This window comes from Garra rufa, chromosome 8, assembly GCF_049309525.1.
Source record: "Garra rufa chromosome 8, GarRuf1.0, whole genome shotgun sequence".
In the NCBI taxonomy this organism is placed as follows: domain Eukaryota; kingdom Metazoa; phylum Chordata; class Actinopteri; order Cypriniformes; family Cyprinidae; genus Garra; species Garra rufa.
Window position 1 is genome coordinate 47,995,679 of NC_133368.1, and position 19,293 is coordinate 48,014,971.

Sequence of the window (19,293 nt, forward strand, 5' to 3'; positions counted from 1 at the left end):
TTGTATTTTAGTTTAAGTTTTTGATTTTTATAAATGTTTCTTAAAATATATTTTTAGATATTTTTTTAGTGCTTCATCTTTCACAGTCATTTTTCCAGTAATTTTATTTCAGTGTGCTGCCAAGTTTTCTATCTAATAGTTAAATATTCTTTTATTTCACCTCTCTTTCAGTTACCAGTTTTAATCATTTTAGTTAACAGTGATGACACTGCTGTTTTATAAATGTTTAATGATTTTTTTTTAAATATGTCTTTATAGTTTTTATTATTTATTTATTAATTTTTAGGTTTTAGTTTATTCAGTTTTAGTTATTACTTTGATTAAATTAAAATGAGAAATATTGCCTTGGCAACTAGCTGATTTAAAATAATTTAATATTTTTGTCTTTTATTTTGTTTCTTTGAATGAAAATGTTTCTTTATGGTTTTAGTTTTAGTTTAGTGAACAATTAAATTTTGTGGTGTTTTTTAAACAATTCTTATTTTTTGTTTTGTTTTTTAAAAAATATACAGTTTTTAATTTATTTTTTAAAATATGTTTATATAGTTTTTATTTATTCATTTATTTTCAAGTTTTAGTTCATTTAGTTTTAGATCATGCTTAAACTTAAACTAAATTAAAATGGTAAAAATTGCCTTGGCAACTATTAATTTTCCTTAGATTTAGTGTTACAGGACTTAAACTAAACAAAAATACAATTTTACAAAAACCCTGCTTAGAAGTGAATAATAAAACCCTACAGTAAGTTTTTTGTTTGAGTTGGTTGTAATATTTTTTCCACATCTTTCTCATCCTAGTCATGTGATCTGCATCCGGCCATGTTTTCTGCGTTGGTGGGTGACAAACCTGAGTTTGTGCGGCTTCTGCTTGAGAATGGAGTGTGTGTAAGGAAGTTTCTGGAGCACGAAGACACTCTCTGTGAACTTTACGCTCACCTGCCCGCCTGCTTCTTCCTGCGCAAACTCGCTAAACGAGTCCAGGGTGGAAAAATCCGCAAGGGTCAAGAGCCACCGCCTGGAAGCAAAAAGATTTCCTTGAGTCACGTTGCTGATGAAGTGCGCCACCTGCTGGGGAGTTTTACACAACCGCTATATGTGCCCTCGCGCTACAAGATGACCAAAGATGATGTCCGTTTAGCGGCAAGTTTAAGAACAGCACCTCAAAAACACCTCAGCAACAAAAACATAAATTCTAATCAATTTTAAAAATTCAGTATTTATTGTCAGTCATTATTAATATAGTTGATAAAATATTAAAATCATTATTATTATTATTTATTTATTTATTTTTAATTTTAGTTGTTTTATTAATGCATGTTAGCAAGTTTATGCATTATTTCCATTTTTATTAGTTTCTGTTGTCTTTATAGCAATTGTTGCACTTCGCCTTAATTTTATTTGTAGGTGCAAAGGCAACATTTTAAATTTAAAATTTCAAGACAAACATTTTAAGTTTGTCATTTAGGCCCGGTTTTCGCAGACAGGGTTTAGACTAAGCCAGGATTAGGCCATAGTTCAATTAGGACATTTAAGTAATTTTTATAAGCATGCTTAGAAAAAAACATTACTGTCGTGCATCTTGAGACAAAACGAAGGCACTGATATATTTTAAGATCAATCAGTGCAATTTTGTTTCAGTTGAAACAGCTCAGACTTACATTTTAGTCTAGGACTAGGCTCAAGCCTTGTCTGTGAAACCGGGGGATAATGTTTACATGTCATTTCAGCTTTATTTGAATTAATGAAAACAATTTGTAATATTTTTGTTAACAATAACAACACTGCTGAGAATTAAACTTACTTCCATCAGTGCAAAAACATTCTGATGTAAATGTAATTTTAATTATGTTATTGTACTATATTAAACTTATAGGCCTGGTTTCGCAGACAGGGCTTAGACTAAGCCAGGATTAGCCCATAGTTCAATTAGGACATTTAAGTAATATTTATAAACATGCTTAGAAAAACACATTACTGTCATGCATCTTGAGACAAAACAAAGGCACTGATATAATTTAAGATTAGTCAGCGCAAGTTTCTTTCAGTTGAAACAGCTCAGACTTACATTTTAGTCTTAGACTAGGCTTAAGCCTTGTCTGTGAAACGGGGTTATAATTATAAGAAAGTGGGTTATTAATTTATTTTATGTATTGTTTTTAAATTATATTATTTTAGTTTAGTTTTTAGTAATTTTGTTATTTACATTTTTGTCATTTATATATACATTTTTGTTTTTTAAATATTAATATTTTGCTTTATTTCAGTTTTAAGAACAGCACCTTAAAAACACCTCAGCAACAAAGACATAAATGCTAATACATTTAAATAATGCAGTGTTTATGGTTAATCATTATTAATATTATGAATATAGTTGATAAAATATTAAAAACATTATTATTTATTTTATATATTTTTTTCCATTTTAATTTTAGTTGTTTTATTAATGGATGTGTTAGCAATTTTATGTATGTTTTATTGAATTTTTATTTTATTATTTCTATTTAAAAAAAAAATTGTTTTAGTTTTAGCATTTTTTGTACTTCAGTTTAATTTTATTTCAGTTAGTTGCAATACCACAATGAAATAAATCCTGATGACACTAAAGTAAGCTTCTTTTCTTTATACAAAATGTAATAAAATATTAAAAACATTATTATTATTAATTTTATTTTATTATGATTTTAATTTTTGTTGTTTTATTATTGCATGTGTTAGCAAGTTTATGCATGTTTTATTTTCATTTTTATTAGTTTTTGTTTTTTTAATATTTCTATTTAACTTTTTTGTTTTGTTTTAGTTTTAGCAATTTTTGTACTTCAGCTTAATTTTATTTCATTTAGTTGCAAAGGCAACTGTTCAAATTTAATTTTTTTTTTTTTTTAAATATTAATATTTTTCTTTATTTATTTGAGTTTTAGTTTAATTTTAGTACTTCAACTTGAACTTATTTGTTTAGTTTGTTGCTAAGATACCATTTCAAATTTAAAATGCAGGTTACCAAGTTTATGCATGTTTTTTCCCATTTTTATTAGTTTTTGTTTTTTAAATATTTCTATTTAGCTTTATTTTTGTACTTCAGCTTAACTTTATTTCATTTAGTTGCAAAGGCAACATTTCAAATTTGAATGTTGAATGTTTAAATGTTATTTCAGCTTTATTTCAGTTAATTAAAATGATTTGTATTCATTTTTTGTTAACAATAATAACACTGCTGAGAATTAAAACTTATTTCCATCAGTGAAAAAAAATATTAAAACAAAATCTATGATGTTAATTTAATTTCAATTATGTTATTTTATTATATTATTTTAATTATGTTATTTTATTATTTTATCTAATCTATTATCTAATAATTGTAAAAAAAAAAAAGTGGGTTGTTAATTTACATGTATGCATTTTTATATAATTATATAACTTTTTATATATATATTTTTTCAGTTTTCGTTTTAATTGTAGTTTTGAATAATTTTGTTATTTACATTTTTGTCATTTTATATACGTTTTTGTTTTTTAAATATGAATATTTAGCTTTATTTATTTCAGTTTATTTTAATTTTAGTACTTCAACTTGAACTTATTTTCAGTTTGTTGCTAAGACAACATTTCGATTTACAAAAAATATCCTTGAATTTTTTTTTCTAATATTTATATTTTTCATATTTTTCATATTCATATTTCGGCTTTATTTTTAATAAACAAACACTTTTAAAATATTTTAATAGTTTTAGTTACCAATAACACTGGTATACAACAATAAAATTTTATTGATATTGATAAATTATAAGTCATTTTCTGTCTGTGTCAAGTCAGTGTGTTTTCTTCATTGTTTTTTGGTCGTGTCTCAGGTGCCGTCCAAAGGCCATATAGATCTGCCATGTTCAGGTGAAGAGTTGACCCCAGACACGGTTTGGGATCCGGGTCGGGATCTCTTCCTTTGGGCCATCGTACAGAATAACACAGAACTGGCAGAGATCGGCTGGGAGCAGGTACAGCATTAGTCATCAACTCTTCGGTTTATCATTATATTGATAGAAACTAGTTGGTGCTGATAGCCTTGTGGGCAGCGCGCCAACATATAGCGTCTTTGTGCCCTGAGCGTTCCGTGTTCGAATCCAGACTCGAGGACTTTTGCCGATCCCGCCCCCATCTCTCTCCCACTTCACTTCCTGTCATTACTGACCTGTCCTATCATAATAAAGGCAAAAATGAAAAAAAAAAAAAAAATCTTTAGAAAGTGATATTTATACTGAAGATACTTGAATGAAATACCTTCTATATAGTCTATAATTTCTCATTTCTAAATATTTGTAAGACGTAACTAAGTAAAATTATTCTCTCGCTCTCTGGAAATCTTGATTTAGATTGATCAGTGTTGTTGTGTCTCTTTAATAAAAAATAAAAAAAAAATTAAATCTGAATCAAAAGATTTGCCCCGATCTGAATCAAATGATTTACACTCCAAAGACCCAATCTAAATAAAAAGATTTGCGAACCTGCTCCGAAGTTCCGATGTGAATCAAATGATTCACGCTTCAAAGACCCGATCTGAATCAAACGAACCGTGAACCCGGTCTGAAGTTCCAATCTGAGTCAAATGATTTGCACTCCAAAGACCCAATCTAAATCAAAAGATTCACAAACCTCTCCGAAATTCTGATCTGAATCAAATGATTCATGCTTCAAAGACCCGATCTGAATCAAACGAACCGTGAACCCGGTCTGAAGTTCCAATCTGAGTCAAATGATTTGCACTCCAAATACCCGATCTAAATAAAAAGATTTGCGAACCTGCTCCGAAGTTATGATCTGAATCAAATCATTTATGCTCCAAAGACCCAATCTAATTCAAAAGATTCACAAACCTCTCCGAAATTCTGCTCTGAATCAAATGATTCATGCTCCAAAGACCCGATCTAAATCAAAAGATTCATGAACTTGCTCTGAAGTTCCAAAGTGAATCAAATGATTCACGCTTCAAAGATCTGATCTGAATCAAAAGAACCGTGAACCCGATCTGAAGTTCCAATCTGAGTCAAATGATTTGCACTTCAAATACCCGATCTAAATTAAAAGATTCACAAACCTCTCCGAAATTCCGATCTGAATCAAATGATTCACGCTTCAAAGACCTGATCTGAATCAAAAGAACCGTCAGCCCGGTCTGAAGTTCCAATCTGACTCAAATGATTTGCATTCCAAAGACCCAATCTAAATCAAAAGATTCACGAACTTGCTCCGAAATTCTGATCTGAATCAAATGATTTGCGAACCTGCTCCGAAGTTCCGATGTGAATCAAATGATTCATGCTTCAAAGGCCCGATCTGAATCAAACGAACCGTGAACCCGGTCTGAAGTTCCAATCTGAGTCAAATGATTTGCACTCCAAAGACCCAATCTAAATCAAAAGATTCACGAACTTGCTCCGAAGTTCCGATCTGAATCAAATGATTCGTGCTTCAAAGGCCCGATCTGAATCAAAAGAACCGTGAACCCGGTCTGAAGTTCCAATCTGAGTCAAATGATTTGCACTCCAAAGACCCAATCTAAATCAAAAGATTCACGAACTTGCTCCGAAGTTCCGATCTGAATCAAATGATTCGTGCTTCAAAGGCCCGATCTGAATCAAAAGAACCGTGAACCCGGTCTGAAGTTCCAATCTGAGTCAAATGATTTGCACTCCAAATACCCGATCTAAATCAAAAGATTCACAAACCTCTCTGAAATTCCGATCTGAATCAAATAATTCACGCTTCAAAGACCTGATCTGAATCAAAAGATTCGCACTCCAAAGAATCAAAACATGCTCTGAAGTTCTGATATGAATCAAAAGATTCATGAACCCACTCCGAAATTCCAGTCTGAATCAAATGATTTGCATTCCAAAGACCCAATCTGAATCAAAATATTCATAAACACGATCCGAAGTTCCGATCTGAATCAAATGATTCATGCTTCAAAGGCCCGATCTGAATCAAAAGAACCGTGAACCCGGTCTGAAGTCCCAATCTGAGTCAAATGATTTGCATTCCAAAGACCCAATCTAAATCAAAAGATTCACGAACTTGCTGCGAAATTCTGATCTGAATCAAATGATTTGCGAACCTGCTCCGAAGTTCCGATGTGAATCAAATGATTCATGCTTCAAAGGCCCGATCTGAATCAAACGAACCGTGAACCCGGTCTGAAGTTCCAATCTGAGTCAAATGATTTGCACTCCAAAGACCCAATCTAAATCAAAAGATTCACGAACTTGCTCCGAAGTTCCGATCTGAATCAAATGATTCATGCTTCAAAGGCCCGATCTGAATCAAAAGAACCGTGAACCCGGTCTGAAGTTCCAATCTGAGTCAAATGATTTGCACTCCAAATACCCGATCTAAATCAAAAGATTCACAAACCTCTCTGAAATTCCGATCTGAATCAAATAATTCACGCTTCAAAGACCTGATCTGAATCAAAAGATTCGCACTCCAAAGAATCAAAACATGCTCTGAAGTTCTGATATGAATCAAAAGATTCATGAACCCACTCCGAAATTCCAGTCTAAATCAAATGATTTGCATTCCAAAGACCCAATCTGAATCAAAGTATTCATAAACACGATCCGACGTTCGAATCTGAATAAAAGGATTTAAGCTCCAAAGACCCGATCTGAATCAAAAGATTCAAATCTATTCATCTGAATAATGATTCGTAAACCATCATTTCAGATCAGGACTTCGGAGCATGGAGTCTGAATCGTTCAATTTGAGAAATGATTTGCGAACCCGCACTGAAGTCCCAATCTGAATCGATATGCGATTCTCGATATGCGAATTTCCGATCGAAATCAAATGATTCGCGAGACCTGATCTGAATCAAAAGATTTGAACTCCAAAGACCCTCTATTACTTTACAATTATTTAATGAAATATGCGCTAATTTGCATACATTTCTAGAACAGAAATCTAAACACTGGATGAAGTCAGTTTCAGAATTCTTTTAAATTCTTTTTAAAAAATTTTTTTGATATATTAGTGTCAAATGTTTTTACAGAGGGGATTTTGGGTATCTCATATTGTCACTCCATAATTCAGAAAAAACTTAGAACAAAGGAAACAATGTATTTTAGGGTATAAAACATTTTTAGGGTATAAAATCAAGCAAATTATATATGAACAAATCCATCTGTAAAAACCTTCAGAATACAGATAGGAATATAAAGTTTGGTGTGTGTAAGTGCTACTGAAGTGGAGATTTATGGCTCAGTGTAGGAGAAAAAACTCATTTTGAGAAAACAGCCTTTAAAAATATGGATTGTAATTGAAATCTATTGAAACAAATAGATAAAGTGCTATAAAAGAAACACTTAACAGTGTCTTTTGGATGTTTTCTTTCCACTAGTCTGAAAAAACACTTTATGAAAAAGCAAAAAGCACAAAATCTCAAACTTGACAGGTGCATGAAAAAACTGTGTTCCCTTTAAGGCGAGACACTGCAGGTGAATAGGGTACAAAAATTGACTAATAGTTATCGCCTTACTTACCCAGTTGATTGATTACATTAATAATTGCAAACAGTTTTTGTATTACAAGTTTTCTAAAATCTTAGGTTTAAATATGCAAATATGGTTTTATTTATTGAAATATCCACTAATTTGCATACATTTCTAGTACAAAAATCTAAACACTGGATCAAGTCAGTTTCAAAATTCTTGTTTAATTTTTTGGACATATTAGAGTCAAATGTTTTTACAGAGGGGATTTTGTCACTCTATAATTCAGAACAAATTTAGAACAGACAGGAAACAATGTATTTTCTTTTACCATTTTTGGGGGAACAAAATGTTGTATAAAATCAAGCAAGTTCTATATGAACAAATCACTCTGTAAAACCTTCAGGAAATATACAGGAATAAAAATGTAAAGTTTGGTGTGTGTAAGTGCTACTAAATTGGAGTTTTGTGGCTCAGTGTAGGAGAAAAAACTCATTTTGAGAAAACAGCGTTTAAAAATATGTATTGTAATTGAAATCTATTGACACAAATAGATAAAGTGCTATAAAAGAAACACTTAAAAGTGTTATTTTGGTGTTTTCTTTCCACTAGTTTAAAAAAACACTTCATGAAACACCGAAAAGCCCAAAATCTCAAACTTGACAGGTGCATGAAAAAACTGTTTTAATGACAGTCATGTCATTGTGTTTGCAGTGTAGAGACTGTATCGCAGCCGCTCTGGCAGCCTGTAAGATCTTGAGGAAACTGGCGCAGGAGACTGGAGAGGACGATAGCGAGGAGGCGAAGGAAATGAGAGAACTGGCCAACCACTATGAGAAACAAGCCATCGGTACGAGCCGGCACACATCTCCTCATGACCTCTGAGCAGAGCTGTGACCTTTAACTCTGTGCTGTTGACTTCCTGTCCCAGGTGTGTTCAGCGAGTGCCACAGCTGGGACGCGCAGCGGGTGCAGAAACTGCTGATCCGTGTCTCGCCATCGTGGGGCAAAACCACCTGTCTGTGGCTCGCGCTCGAGGCTGACGCTAAGAGCTTCATCGCTCACTCAGGAGTCCAGGTGAACCAACCTGTTGTTTGTTTTGGAAAAATGTGACCCTGGACCACAAAACCAGTCTTAAGTCGCTGGGGTATATTTGTAGCAATAGCCAAAAATACATTGCATGGGTCAAAATTATTGATTTTTCTTTTATGTCAAAAATCATTAGGAAATTAAGTAAAGATCATGTTCCATGAAGATTTTTTGTAAAATTCCTACTGTAAACCTATCCAAATGTAATTTTTGATTAGTAATATGCATTGCTAAGAACTTAATTTGGACAACTTTAAATGTGATTTTCTCAGTATTTTGATTTTTTGCACCCTCAGATTTCAGATTTTCAAATAGATGTATCTCAGCTAAATATTGTCCTATCCTAACAAACCATACATCAATAGAAAGCTTATTTATTGAGCTTTCATATGATGTATATATCTCAGTTTTGTAAAAATTTAACCTTATGGCTGGTTTTGTGGTCCAGGGTCACAAATATAAATGGCTTTTCTGTCTCGCAGAAAAACGTATCACAGAATGTTCCCATGCGACATGTGCCGTATATTCCAAGTGTTTAGGGGTTATATGACAGGGTTTGGAGATAAATTAAAAAAAAACTGAAATTTAACAAGCTGTTTAATAAATATGCAGCATTTCATTGAATTTTTGACACTGAAAATATATCACCTTGTAACAAAATCGTATACACTACCAGTCGAAAGTTTTGAAACAGTAAGATTTTTTGTTTTTGAAAGAAGTCTCTTCTGCTCCCCAAGCCTGCATTTCTTTGATCCAAGGTACAGCAAAAGCAGTATAATTTTGAAATATTTTTACTATTTAAAATAACTGCTTTCTATTAGAATGTATTTTAAAATGTAATTTATTCCTGTGATTTCAAAGCTGATTTTTTAGCATTATTAGTCCAGTCCCATGATCCTTCAAAAATCATTCTAATATTTTGATTTGCTGCTCAAAAAACGTTTATTATTATTATTATGTTAAAAAACAGCAGTTTAGAATTTTTTTCAGGTTTCTTTGATGAATCGAAAGTTTAGAAGAACAGCATTTATCTGAAACTGAAATCTTTTGTTACATTATACATGTCTTTATCATCAGTATAAAGCATTCTTGCAAAATAAAAGTATTAATTTATTTTAAAAATATTTTTTGAATGATGTAGTGTATAATGTTACAAAAGCTTTTTATTTCAGATAAATGCTGATCTTTGGATCTTTCAGTTCATCAAAGAATACTGTTCTCCAAAAATGTTCTCAACTGCTTTAAAGTATTGCTAATAATAATAGTAAATGTTTTTTGAGCAGCAAATCTGCATATAGAATGATTTCTGAAGGATCATGTGACACTGAAAACTGAAGTAATGATGCTAAAATTTAGTTTCGATCACAGAAAGAAATTACATTTTAACATATATTCAAATAAAAAACAGTTATTTTAAATAGTAAAATTATTTCAATTTTTTGCTGTAATTTGGATCAAATAAATGCAGGCTTGAAGACTTTAAAAAACCGTCTTTTCAAAAACTTTTGACTGGTAGTATACATTATTATTACTGATATCATACAAATTATTTAGTCTAAGTGTTCAGTAACCAATATGCAGTATTTTAATTTTAATTATTAATTACAGCAATGCGTCTTTACACAAATCATCTTTAATGTTATATAGATATTATTATTACTAGTATTATTATTATTTAATTCATACTATTTATTCATAATAATTATTCAATGATGATTATTACTAATATGCAGAACTATTTGTATTTTTAGTTTTTTTGACGCAATAAATATAAAATAATATTAGGGAGCAAATATTCATTATGTATATTACATAAAGATATTATTATCATCTGATCATACAGTGCCATTCAAAAGTTTAGGATTAGGAAGATTTTTGATGTTTTTAAAGTTGTTTCAAGGCTGCGTTTATTTGATCAAAAATACAGAAAAATGCAATATTGTGAAATATTAATATGATGTAAAATAACATTTTTCTATTTTAATATATGTTAAAATCGAAATTATTATGATTTTATTATTATTATTATTATTACTTTATTATTAATAAGTCTTACTGATGCCAAACTTTTGAATGACAGTGTATTTTATTATTATTTTATAAATGAAAATAATTACAAAAATATGTTTTTATTGATTTTTTTACAATATATTTATTCATGAAATTTCATTTGTATATTATTAAAAAGTTGTTTTGTTGTCTAAAAGATTGCTTATATCTTATTTGGAGCCTGTTAAAGGTTAAGCAATTAATGCAAACCATACACTCAAAATAATAAATCCTTACCTGTGAACACTGTTATTTTTGGTGTTTTCTGTACTTTCTCAGGCTCTGCTGACTCAGATCTGGTGTGGAGAGCTGTCTGTGGATAATCCACATTGGAAAGTGCTGGTCTGCATGGTCTTCTTTCCTTTCATATACACCGGTTTCCTGACTTTCAGGTAAAAACATAAAAATAAAAAAAAACATGATGGGCAAATAATTACAACATTTCACACCAAAGGTGTACATTTCTACAAAATTAACTAGAAAAAGAAAGTTCATTAATGGAAGCTTTGTTACTTTAGATTAAAAAATACATTGTATGGGTCAAATTTATTGATTTTTCTTTAATGCCAAAAATCATTAGGAAATTAAGTAAAGATCATGTTGCATGAAGATTTTTTGTAAAATTCCTACTATAAATATGTCAAAATGTAATTTTTGATTAGTAATATGCATTGTTAAGAACTTAATTTGGACAACTTTAAAGGTGATTTTCTCAGTATTTTGATTTTTTTGCATCCTCAGATTGCAGATTTTCAAATAGTTGTATCTCGGCCAAATATTGTCCTATACTAACAAACCATACACCAATAGAAAGTTTATTTATTGAGCTTTCATTTGATGTATACATCTCAGTTTTGTAAAATTTAACCTTATGACTGGTTTTGTGGTCCAGGGTCACATATATAAACATAAACATTTAAACATATAATAATACATTATAATTGATACAATTAAAATTATACATAATAATTAATAAAAACTTGATTAAAAATATTTTAATACAAATATATCATATCATAGTACGAGGGCATTTTAGTGGCACATTAAAAAACTAAGATTATCAGATCAAAGGCATAATATTTTGAGAATAAAGTCAAAATTATGAGCACAACGTCAAAATTATAAGAATGAAGTAAAAATATTTTGAGAATAAAGTTGAAATTAAGAAAATAAAAGTCTAAAAGTTTTGAGAATAAAGTCGAAATTACAAGAATAATGTCGAAATTATGAGAATAAAGTCAAAATATTTCAAGAATTAAGTCAAAATTAATAGCAAAGAGTCATAATGTTTTGAGATTAAAGTCAAAATTACAAGAATAATGTCGAAATTATGAGAATAAAGTCAAAATATTTCAAGAATTAAGTCAAAATTAATAGAAAAGAGTCATAATGTTTTGAGATTAAAGTCAAAATTACAAGAATAATGTCGAAATTATGAGAATAAAGTCAAAATATTTCAAGAATTAAGTCAAAATTAATAGAAAAGAGTCAAAATGTTTTGAGAATAAAGTCAAAATTACAAGAATAATGTCGAAATTATGAGAATAAAGTCAAAATATTTCAAGAATTAAGTCAAAATTAATAGAAAAGAGTCATAATGTTTTGAGATTAAAGTCAAAATTACAAGAATAATGTCGAAATTATGAGAATAAAGTCAAAATATTTCAAGAATTAAGTCAAAATTAATAGAAAAGAGTCATAATGTTTTGAGATTAAAGTCAAAATTACAAGAATAATGTCGAAATTATGAGAATAAAGTCAAAATATTTCAAGAATTAAGTCAAAATTAATAGAAAAGAGTCATAATGTTTTGAGATTAAAGTCAAAATTACAAGAATAATGTCGAAATTATGAGAATAAAGTCAAAATATTTCAAGAATTAAGTCAAAATTAATAGAAAAGAGTCAAAATGTTTTGAGAATAAAGTCAAAATTACAAGAATAATGTCGAAATTATGAGAATAAAGTCAAAATATTTCAAGAATTAAGTCAAAATTAATAGAAAAGAGTCATAATGTTTTGAGATTAAAGTCAAAATTACAAGAATAATGTCGAAATTATGAGAATAAAGTCAAAATATTTCAAGAATTAAGTCAAAATTAATAGAAAAGAGTCATAATGTTTTGAGATTAAAGTCAAAATTACAAGAATAATGTCGAAATTATGAGAATAAAGTCAAAATATTTCAAGAATTAAGTCAAAATTAATAGAAAAGAGTCATAATGTTTTGAGATTAAAGTCAAAATTACAAGAATAATGTCGAAATTATGAGAATAAAGTCAAAATATTTCAAGAATTAAGTCAAAATTAATAGAAAAGAGTCAAAATGTTTTGAGAATAAAGTCAAAATTACAAGAATAATGTCGAAATTATGAGAATAAAGTCAAAATATTTCAAGAATTAAGTCAAAATTAATAGAAAAGAGTCATAATGTTTTGAGATTAAAGTCAAAATTACAAGAATAATGTCGAAATTATGAGAATAAAGTCAAAATATTTCAAGAATTAAGTCAAAATTAATAGAAAAGAGTCATAATGTTTTGAGATTAAAGTCAAAATTACAAGAATAATGTCGAAATTATGAGAATAAAGTCAAAATATTTCAAGAATTAAGTCAAAATTAATAGAAAAGAGTCATAATGTTTTGAGATTAAAGTCAAAATTACAAGAATAATGTCGAAATTATGAGAATAAAGTCAAAATATTTCAAGAATTAAGTCAAAATTAATAGAAAAGAGTCAAAATGTTTTGAGAATAAAGTCAAAATTACAAGAATAATGTCGAAATTATGAGAATAAAGTCAAAATATTTCAAGAATTAAGTCAAAATTAATAGAAAAGAGTCATAATGTTTTGAGATTAAAGTCAAAATTACAAGAATAATGTCGAAATTATGAGAATAAAGTCAAAATATTTCAAGAATTAAGTCAAAATTAATAGAAAAGAGTCATAATGTTTTGAGATTAAAGTCAAAATTACAAGAATAATGTCGAAATTATGAGAATAAAGTCAAAATATTTCAAGAATTAAGTCAAAATTAATAGAAAAGAGTCATAATGTTTTGAGATTAAAGTCAAAATTACAAGAATAATGTCGAAATTATGAGAATAAAGTCAAAATATTTCAAGAATTAAGTCAAAATTAATAGAAAAGAGTCATAATGTTTTGAGATTAAAGTCAAAATTACAAGAATAATGTCGAAATTATGAGAATAAAGTCAAAATATTTCAAGAATTAAGTCAAAATTAATAGAAAAGAGTCAAAATGTTTTGAGAATAAAGTCAAAATTACAAGAATAATGTCGAAATTATGAGAATAAAGTCAAAATATTTCAAGAATTAAGTCAAAATTAATAGAAAAGAGTCAAAATGTTTTGAGAATAAAGTCAAAATTACAAGAATAATGTCGAAATTATGAGAATAAAGTCAAAATATTTCAAGAATTAAGTCAAAATTAATAGAAAAGAGTCAAAATGTTTTGAGAATAAAGTCAAAATTACAAGAATAATGTCGAAATTATGAGAATAAAGTCAAAATATTTCAAGAATTAAGTCAAAATTAATAGAAAAGAGTCATAATGTTTTGAGAATAAAGTCAAAATTACAAGAATAATGTCGAAATTATGAGAATAAAGTCAAAATATTTCAAGAATTAAGTCAAAATTAATAGAAAAGAGTCATAATGTTTTGAGATTAAAGTCAAAATTACAAGAATAATGTCGAAATTATGAGAATAAAGTCAAAATATTTCAAGAATTAAGTCAAAATTAATAGAAAAGAGTCATAATGTTTTGAGATTAAAGTCAAAATTACAAGAATAATGTCGAAATTATGAGAATAAAGTCAAAATATTTCAAGAATTAAGTCAAAATTAATAGAAAAGAGTCATAATGTTTTGAGATTAAAGTCAAAATTACAAGAATAATGTCGAAATTATGAGAATAAAGTCAAAATATTTCAAGAATTAAGTCAAAATTAATAGAAAAGAGTCATAATGTTTTGAGATTAAAGTCAAAATTACAAGAATAATGTCGAAATTATGAGAATAAAGTCAAAATATTTCAAGAATTAAGTCAAAATTAATAGAAAAGAGTCATAATGTTTTGAGATTAAAGTCAAAAAGATTTGAGAATAAAGTTGAAATTACAAGAATAAAGTCAAAATATTTCAAAAATAAAGTCAAAATTACTAGAAAAGAGTCAAAATGTTTTGAGAATAAAGTCAAAATTACAAGAATAATGTCGAAATTATGAGAATAAAGTCAAAATATTTCAAAAATAAAGTCAAAATTACTAGAAAAGAGTCAAAATGTTTTGAGAATAAAGTCAAAATTACAAGAATAATGTCGAAATTATGAGAATAAAGTCAAAATATTTCAAGAATTAAGTCAAAATTAATAGAAAAGAGTCAAAATGTTTTGAGAATAAAGTCAAAATTACAAGAATAATGTCGAAATTATGAGAATAAAGTCAAAATATTTCAAGAATTAAGTCAAAATTAATAGAAAAGAGTCATAATGTTTTGAGATTAAAGTCAAAAAGATTTGAGAATAAAGTTGAAATTACAAGAATAAAGTCAAAATATTTCAAAAATAAAGTCAAAATTACTAGAAAAGAGTCAAAATGTTTTGAGAATAAAGTCAAAATTATGAGAATAAAGACAAAATGTTTTGAGAATAAAGTCGAATCTAGAAGAATGATGTTGATTTTTTATTTCTATATTATCAATTACAAGAATAAAGCCCAAATTACTAGAAAAGAGTCAAAATATTTTGAGAATAAAGTCAAAATGTTTTGAGAATAAAGTAGAAACTAGAAGAATGATGTTGATTCTTTATTTCTATATTATCAATTACAAGAATAAAGCCAAAATTACTAGAAAAGAGTCAAAATGTTTCGAGAATAAAGTCGAAATGTTTAAAAAATAAAGTCAAAAAGTTTTTACAATAAAGTAGAAATTACAAGAATAAAGTCGAAATTATGAGATAAAGTCAAAATATTTTAAGAATAAAGTCAAAATCATGAGAATACAGTCAAAATGTTTTGAAAATAAAGTCGGAAGATGAGAGTAAAGAAGAAATATTTTGAGAATAAAGTCAAAATTACTAGAAAAGTGTCAAAATATTTTGAGAATAAAGTCAAAATTATGAGAATAAAGACAAAATGTTTTGAGAATAAAGTCAAAATTACTAGAAAAGAGTCAAAATATTTTGAGAATAAAGTCAAAATTATGAGAATAAAGTCAAAAAGTTTTGAGAATAAAGTCTAAACTTGAAGAATGATGTTGATTCTTTATTTCTATATTATCAATTACAAGAGTAAAGTCAAAATTACTAGAAAAGAGTCAAAAAGTTTTGAGAATAAAGTCAAAATTATGAGAATAAAGACAAAATGTTTTGAGAATAAAGTCAAAAAGTTTTGAGAATAAAGTCTAAACTTGAAGAATGATGTTGATTCTTTATTTCTATATTATCAATTACAAGAATAAAGCCAAAATTACTAGAAAAGAGTCAAAATGTTTCGAGAATAAAGTCGAAATGTTTAAAAAATAAAGTCAAAAAGTTTTGACAATAAAGTAGAAATTACAAGAATAAAGTCGAAATTATGAGATAAAGTCAAAATATTTTAAGAATAAAGTCAAAATCATGAGAATACAGTCAAAATGTTTTGAAAATAAAGTCGGAAGATGAGAGTAAAGAAGAAATGTTTCGAGAATAAAGTCAAAATTACTAGAAAAGAGTCAAAATATTTTGAGAATAAAGTCAAAATTACTAGAAAAGTGTCAAAATATTTTGAGAATAAAGTCAAAATTACTAGAAAAGTGTCAAAATATTTTGAGAATAAAGTCAAAATTATGAGAATAAAGACAAAATGTTTTGAGAATAAAGTCAAAATTACTAGAAAAGAGTCAAAATATTTTGAGAATAAAGTCAAAATTATGAGAATAAAGACAAAATATTTTGAGAATAAAGTCAAAATTACTAGAAAAGAGTCAAAATATTTTGAGAATAAAGTCAAAATTACTAGAAAAGAGTCAAAATATTTTGAGAATAAAGTCAAAATTACTAGAAAAGTGTCAAAATATTTTGAGAATAAAGTCAAAATTATGAGAATAAAGACAAAATGTTTTGAGAATAAAGTCAAAATTACTAGAAAAGTGTCAAAATATTTTGAGAATAAAGTCAAAATTATGAGAATAAAGACAAAATGTTTTGAGAATAAAGTCAAAATTACTAGAAAAGAGTCAAAATGTTTCGAGAATAAAGTCGAAACTTGAAGAATGATGTTGATTCTTTATTTCTATATTATCAATTACAAGAATAAAGCCAAAATTACTAGAAAAGAGTCAAAATGTTTCGAGAATAAAGTCGAAATGTTTAAAAAATAAAGTCAAAAAGTTTTTACAATAAAGTAGAAATTACAAGAATAAAGTCGAAATTATGAGATAAAGTCAAAATATTTTAAGAATAAAGTCAAAATCATGAGAATACAGTCAAAATGTTTTGAAAATAAAGTCGGAAGATGAGAGTAAAGAAGAAATGTTTCGAGAATAAAGTCAAAATTACTAGAAAAGAGTCAAAATATTTTGAGAATAAAGTCAAAATTACTAGAAAAGTGTCAAAATATTCTGAGAATAAAGTCAAAATTATGAGAATAAAGACAAAATATTTTGAGAATAAAGTCAAAATTACTAGAAAAGTGTCAAAATATTTTGAGAATAAAGTCAAAATTATGAGAATAAAGACAAAATGTTTCGAGAATAAAGTCGAAACTTGAAGAATGATGTTGATTCTTTATTTCTATATTATCAATTACAAGAATAAAGCCAAAATTACTAGAAAAGAGTCAAAATGTTTCGAGAATAAAGTCGAAATGTTTAAAAAATAAAGTCAAAAAGTTTTTACAATAAAGTAGAAATTACAAGAATAAAGTCGAAATTATGAGATAAAGTCAAAATATTTTAAGAATAAAGTCAAAATCATGAGAATACAGTCAAAATGTTTTGAAAATAAAGTCGAAATGATGAGAGTAAAGTCAAAATGTTCCGACAATAAAGTCGAAATGTAAAAATGCATCATTAAAAGTACTTTTAACCTTTTGTTGCCATCAGGGTTGAGATCATGTCTATGTGTCATTACATGCGAACACCATCAGATGGCAGCGTTGCACTGAATAAATAATCTACAAATGCCACTTTTACTCACAAGTGCTGTTTTAACCCTTAATGCTGAATTGAACTTTTGCAGACGTGATGAAGAAATCCACAGACAGGCTGAGAGAACAGAGCAGCAGAAGCTGGCCATGGATTCAGTCTTTTCTGGAAGCTCAGATACCAAAATCAAACGGCATTATCGGTTCGTCGAGATGCAATTCAATCCCTTCGATTGTCGTATCAAACTTATGTTACCATCTAGAAACGTACTAAAATATTTATCTGTCTGAAATCTGCCTGAATCATGATTATTGTTGTATCTCAGCGGCCCTTTGCAGCAGTCGGACTCTGAGCTGAAGCCTCTGAACTGTTCGTCTCGTCTGATGAGTCTGTTCACGTCGCCTCAAGTCAAGTTTTACTGGAACATCGCCTCGTATTTTGGCTTCCTGTGGCTGTTTGCTGTTGTGCTCATGATCGATTTTCAGGACTATCCTTCATGGAGGGAACTTCTGCTGTATGTGTGGCTCACCTCGCTGGTGTGTGAGGAGGTTAGACAGGTGAGACACACACACACACTACACTCCGTATTAATAATCTATTATATCTATCTGTTTTTTTTTTTTCTTTCTATATGTCTGTGTGCACATGTAATAAATATGTCTATTTATTTTTCCATTTAAAATTATTTAATAACATTGAATGTTATTTAAGTTAAGTGTATTTTCCAATCTAATTTGTTGAATTAAAATGTTGGATTTTTTTATTAATATAGTTTTTCTATGACACGATGACGTTTTAGTGCAGCGTAAAAAAAAAGATAGAAGATTATGAGATTAAAGTCGTAATATTTAGAGAATCGAATCGAAATTACGAGAATAAAGTTTAAATATTTTGAGAATAAAGTCAAAATGTTTCTACAGTTTATCTATGATTTAAAATCTCGAAACATTTTAACTTTATTCTTGTAATTTCGAATTTATTCTCTTAATTTAGATTTTTTTTCTTGAAACATTTTGACTTTATTCTAATAATTTTGACTTTATTTTTAAAACCTTTTGACTTTATTTTTAAAACCTTTTGACTTTATTCTCAAAACATTTCGACTTTATTCTCAAAATATTTGGACTTTATTCACATAATTTCGACTTTTTTCTTTAATTTTGACTTTATTCTCGAAACTTTTTGACTTTAATCTTGAAATATTTAGACTTTATTCTTGTAATTTCGACTTTATTCTCTTAATTTAGAGTTTTTTTCTTGAAACAGTTTGACTTTATTCTCCAAAAATGTTGACTTTATTCTCCAAACATTTTGACTTTATTCCAATAATTTTGACTTTATTTTTAAATCCTTTTGACTTTATTCTCAAAACATTTCGACTTTATTCTCAAAACATTTCGACTTTATTCTCAAAATATTTGGACTTTATTCACATAGTTTCGACTTTTTTCTTTAATTTTGACTTTATTCGCGAAACTTTTTGACTTTAATCTTGAAATATTTAGACTTTATTCTTGTAATTTTCGACTTTGTT

General features: G+C 27.9%; 1 protein-coding gene across 1 annotated transcript in view; it reads left to right on the forward strand.

Annotated features, from left to right (window-relative positions):
- Positions 1–19,293, forward strand: part of trpm2 (transient receptor potential cation channel, subfamily M, member 2) — a 48,878-nt gene that overhangs the window by 1,066 nt on the left and 28,519 nt on the right. Inside the window, exons 2-8 of the mRNA XM_073845150.1 lie at positions 798–1,139; positions 3,845–3,985; positions 8,189–8,324; positions 8,406–8,551; positions 10,892–11,004; positions 17,854–17,961; positions 18,085–18,316. Coding sequence (XP_073701251.1) covers positions 798–1,139; positions 3,845–3,985; positions 8,189–8,324; positions 8,406–8,551; positions 10,892–11,004; positions 17,854–17,961; positions 18,085–18,316 — 1,218 coding nt within the window. The remainder of the gene's footprint in view (positions 1–797; positions 1,140–3,844; positions 3,986–8,188; positions 8,325–8,405; positions 8,552–10,891; positions 11,005–17,853; positions 17,962–18,084; positions 18,317–19,293) is intronic.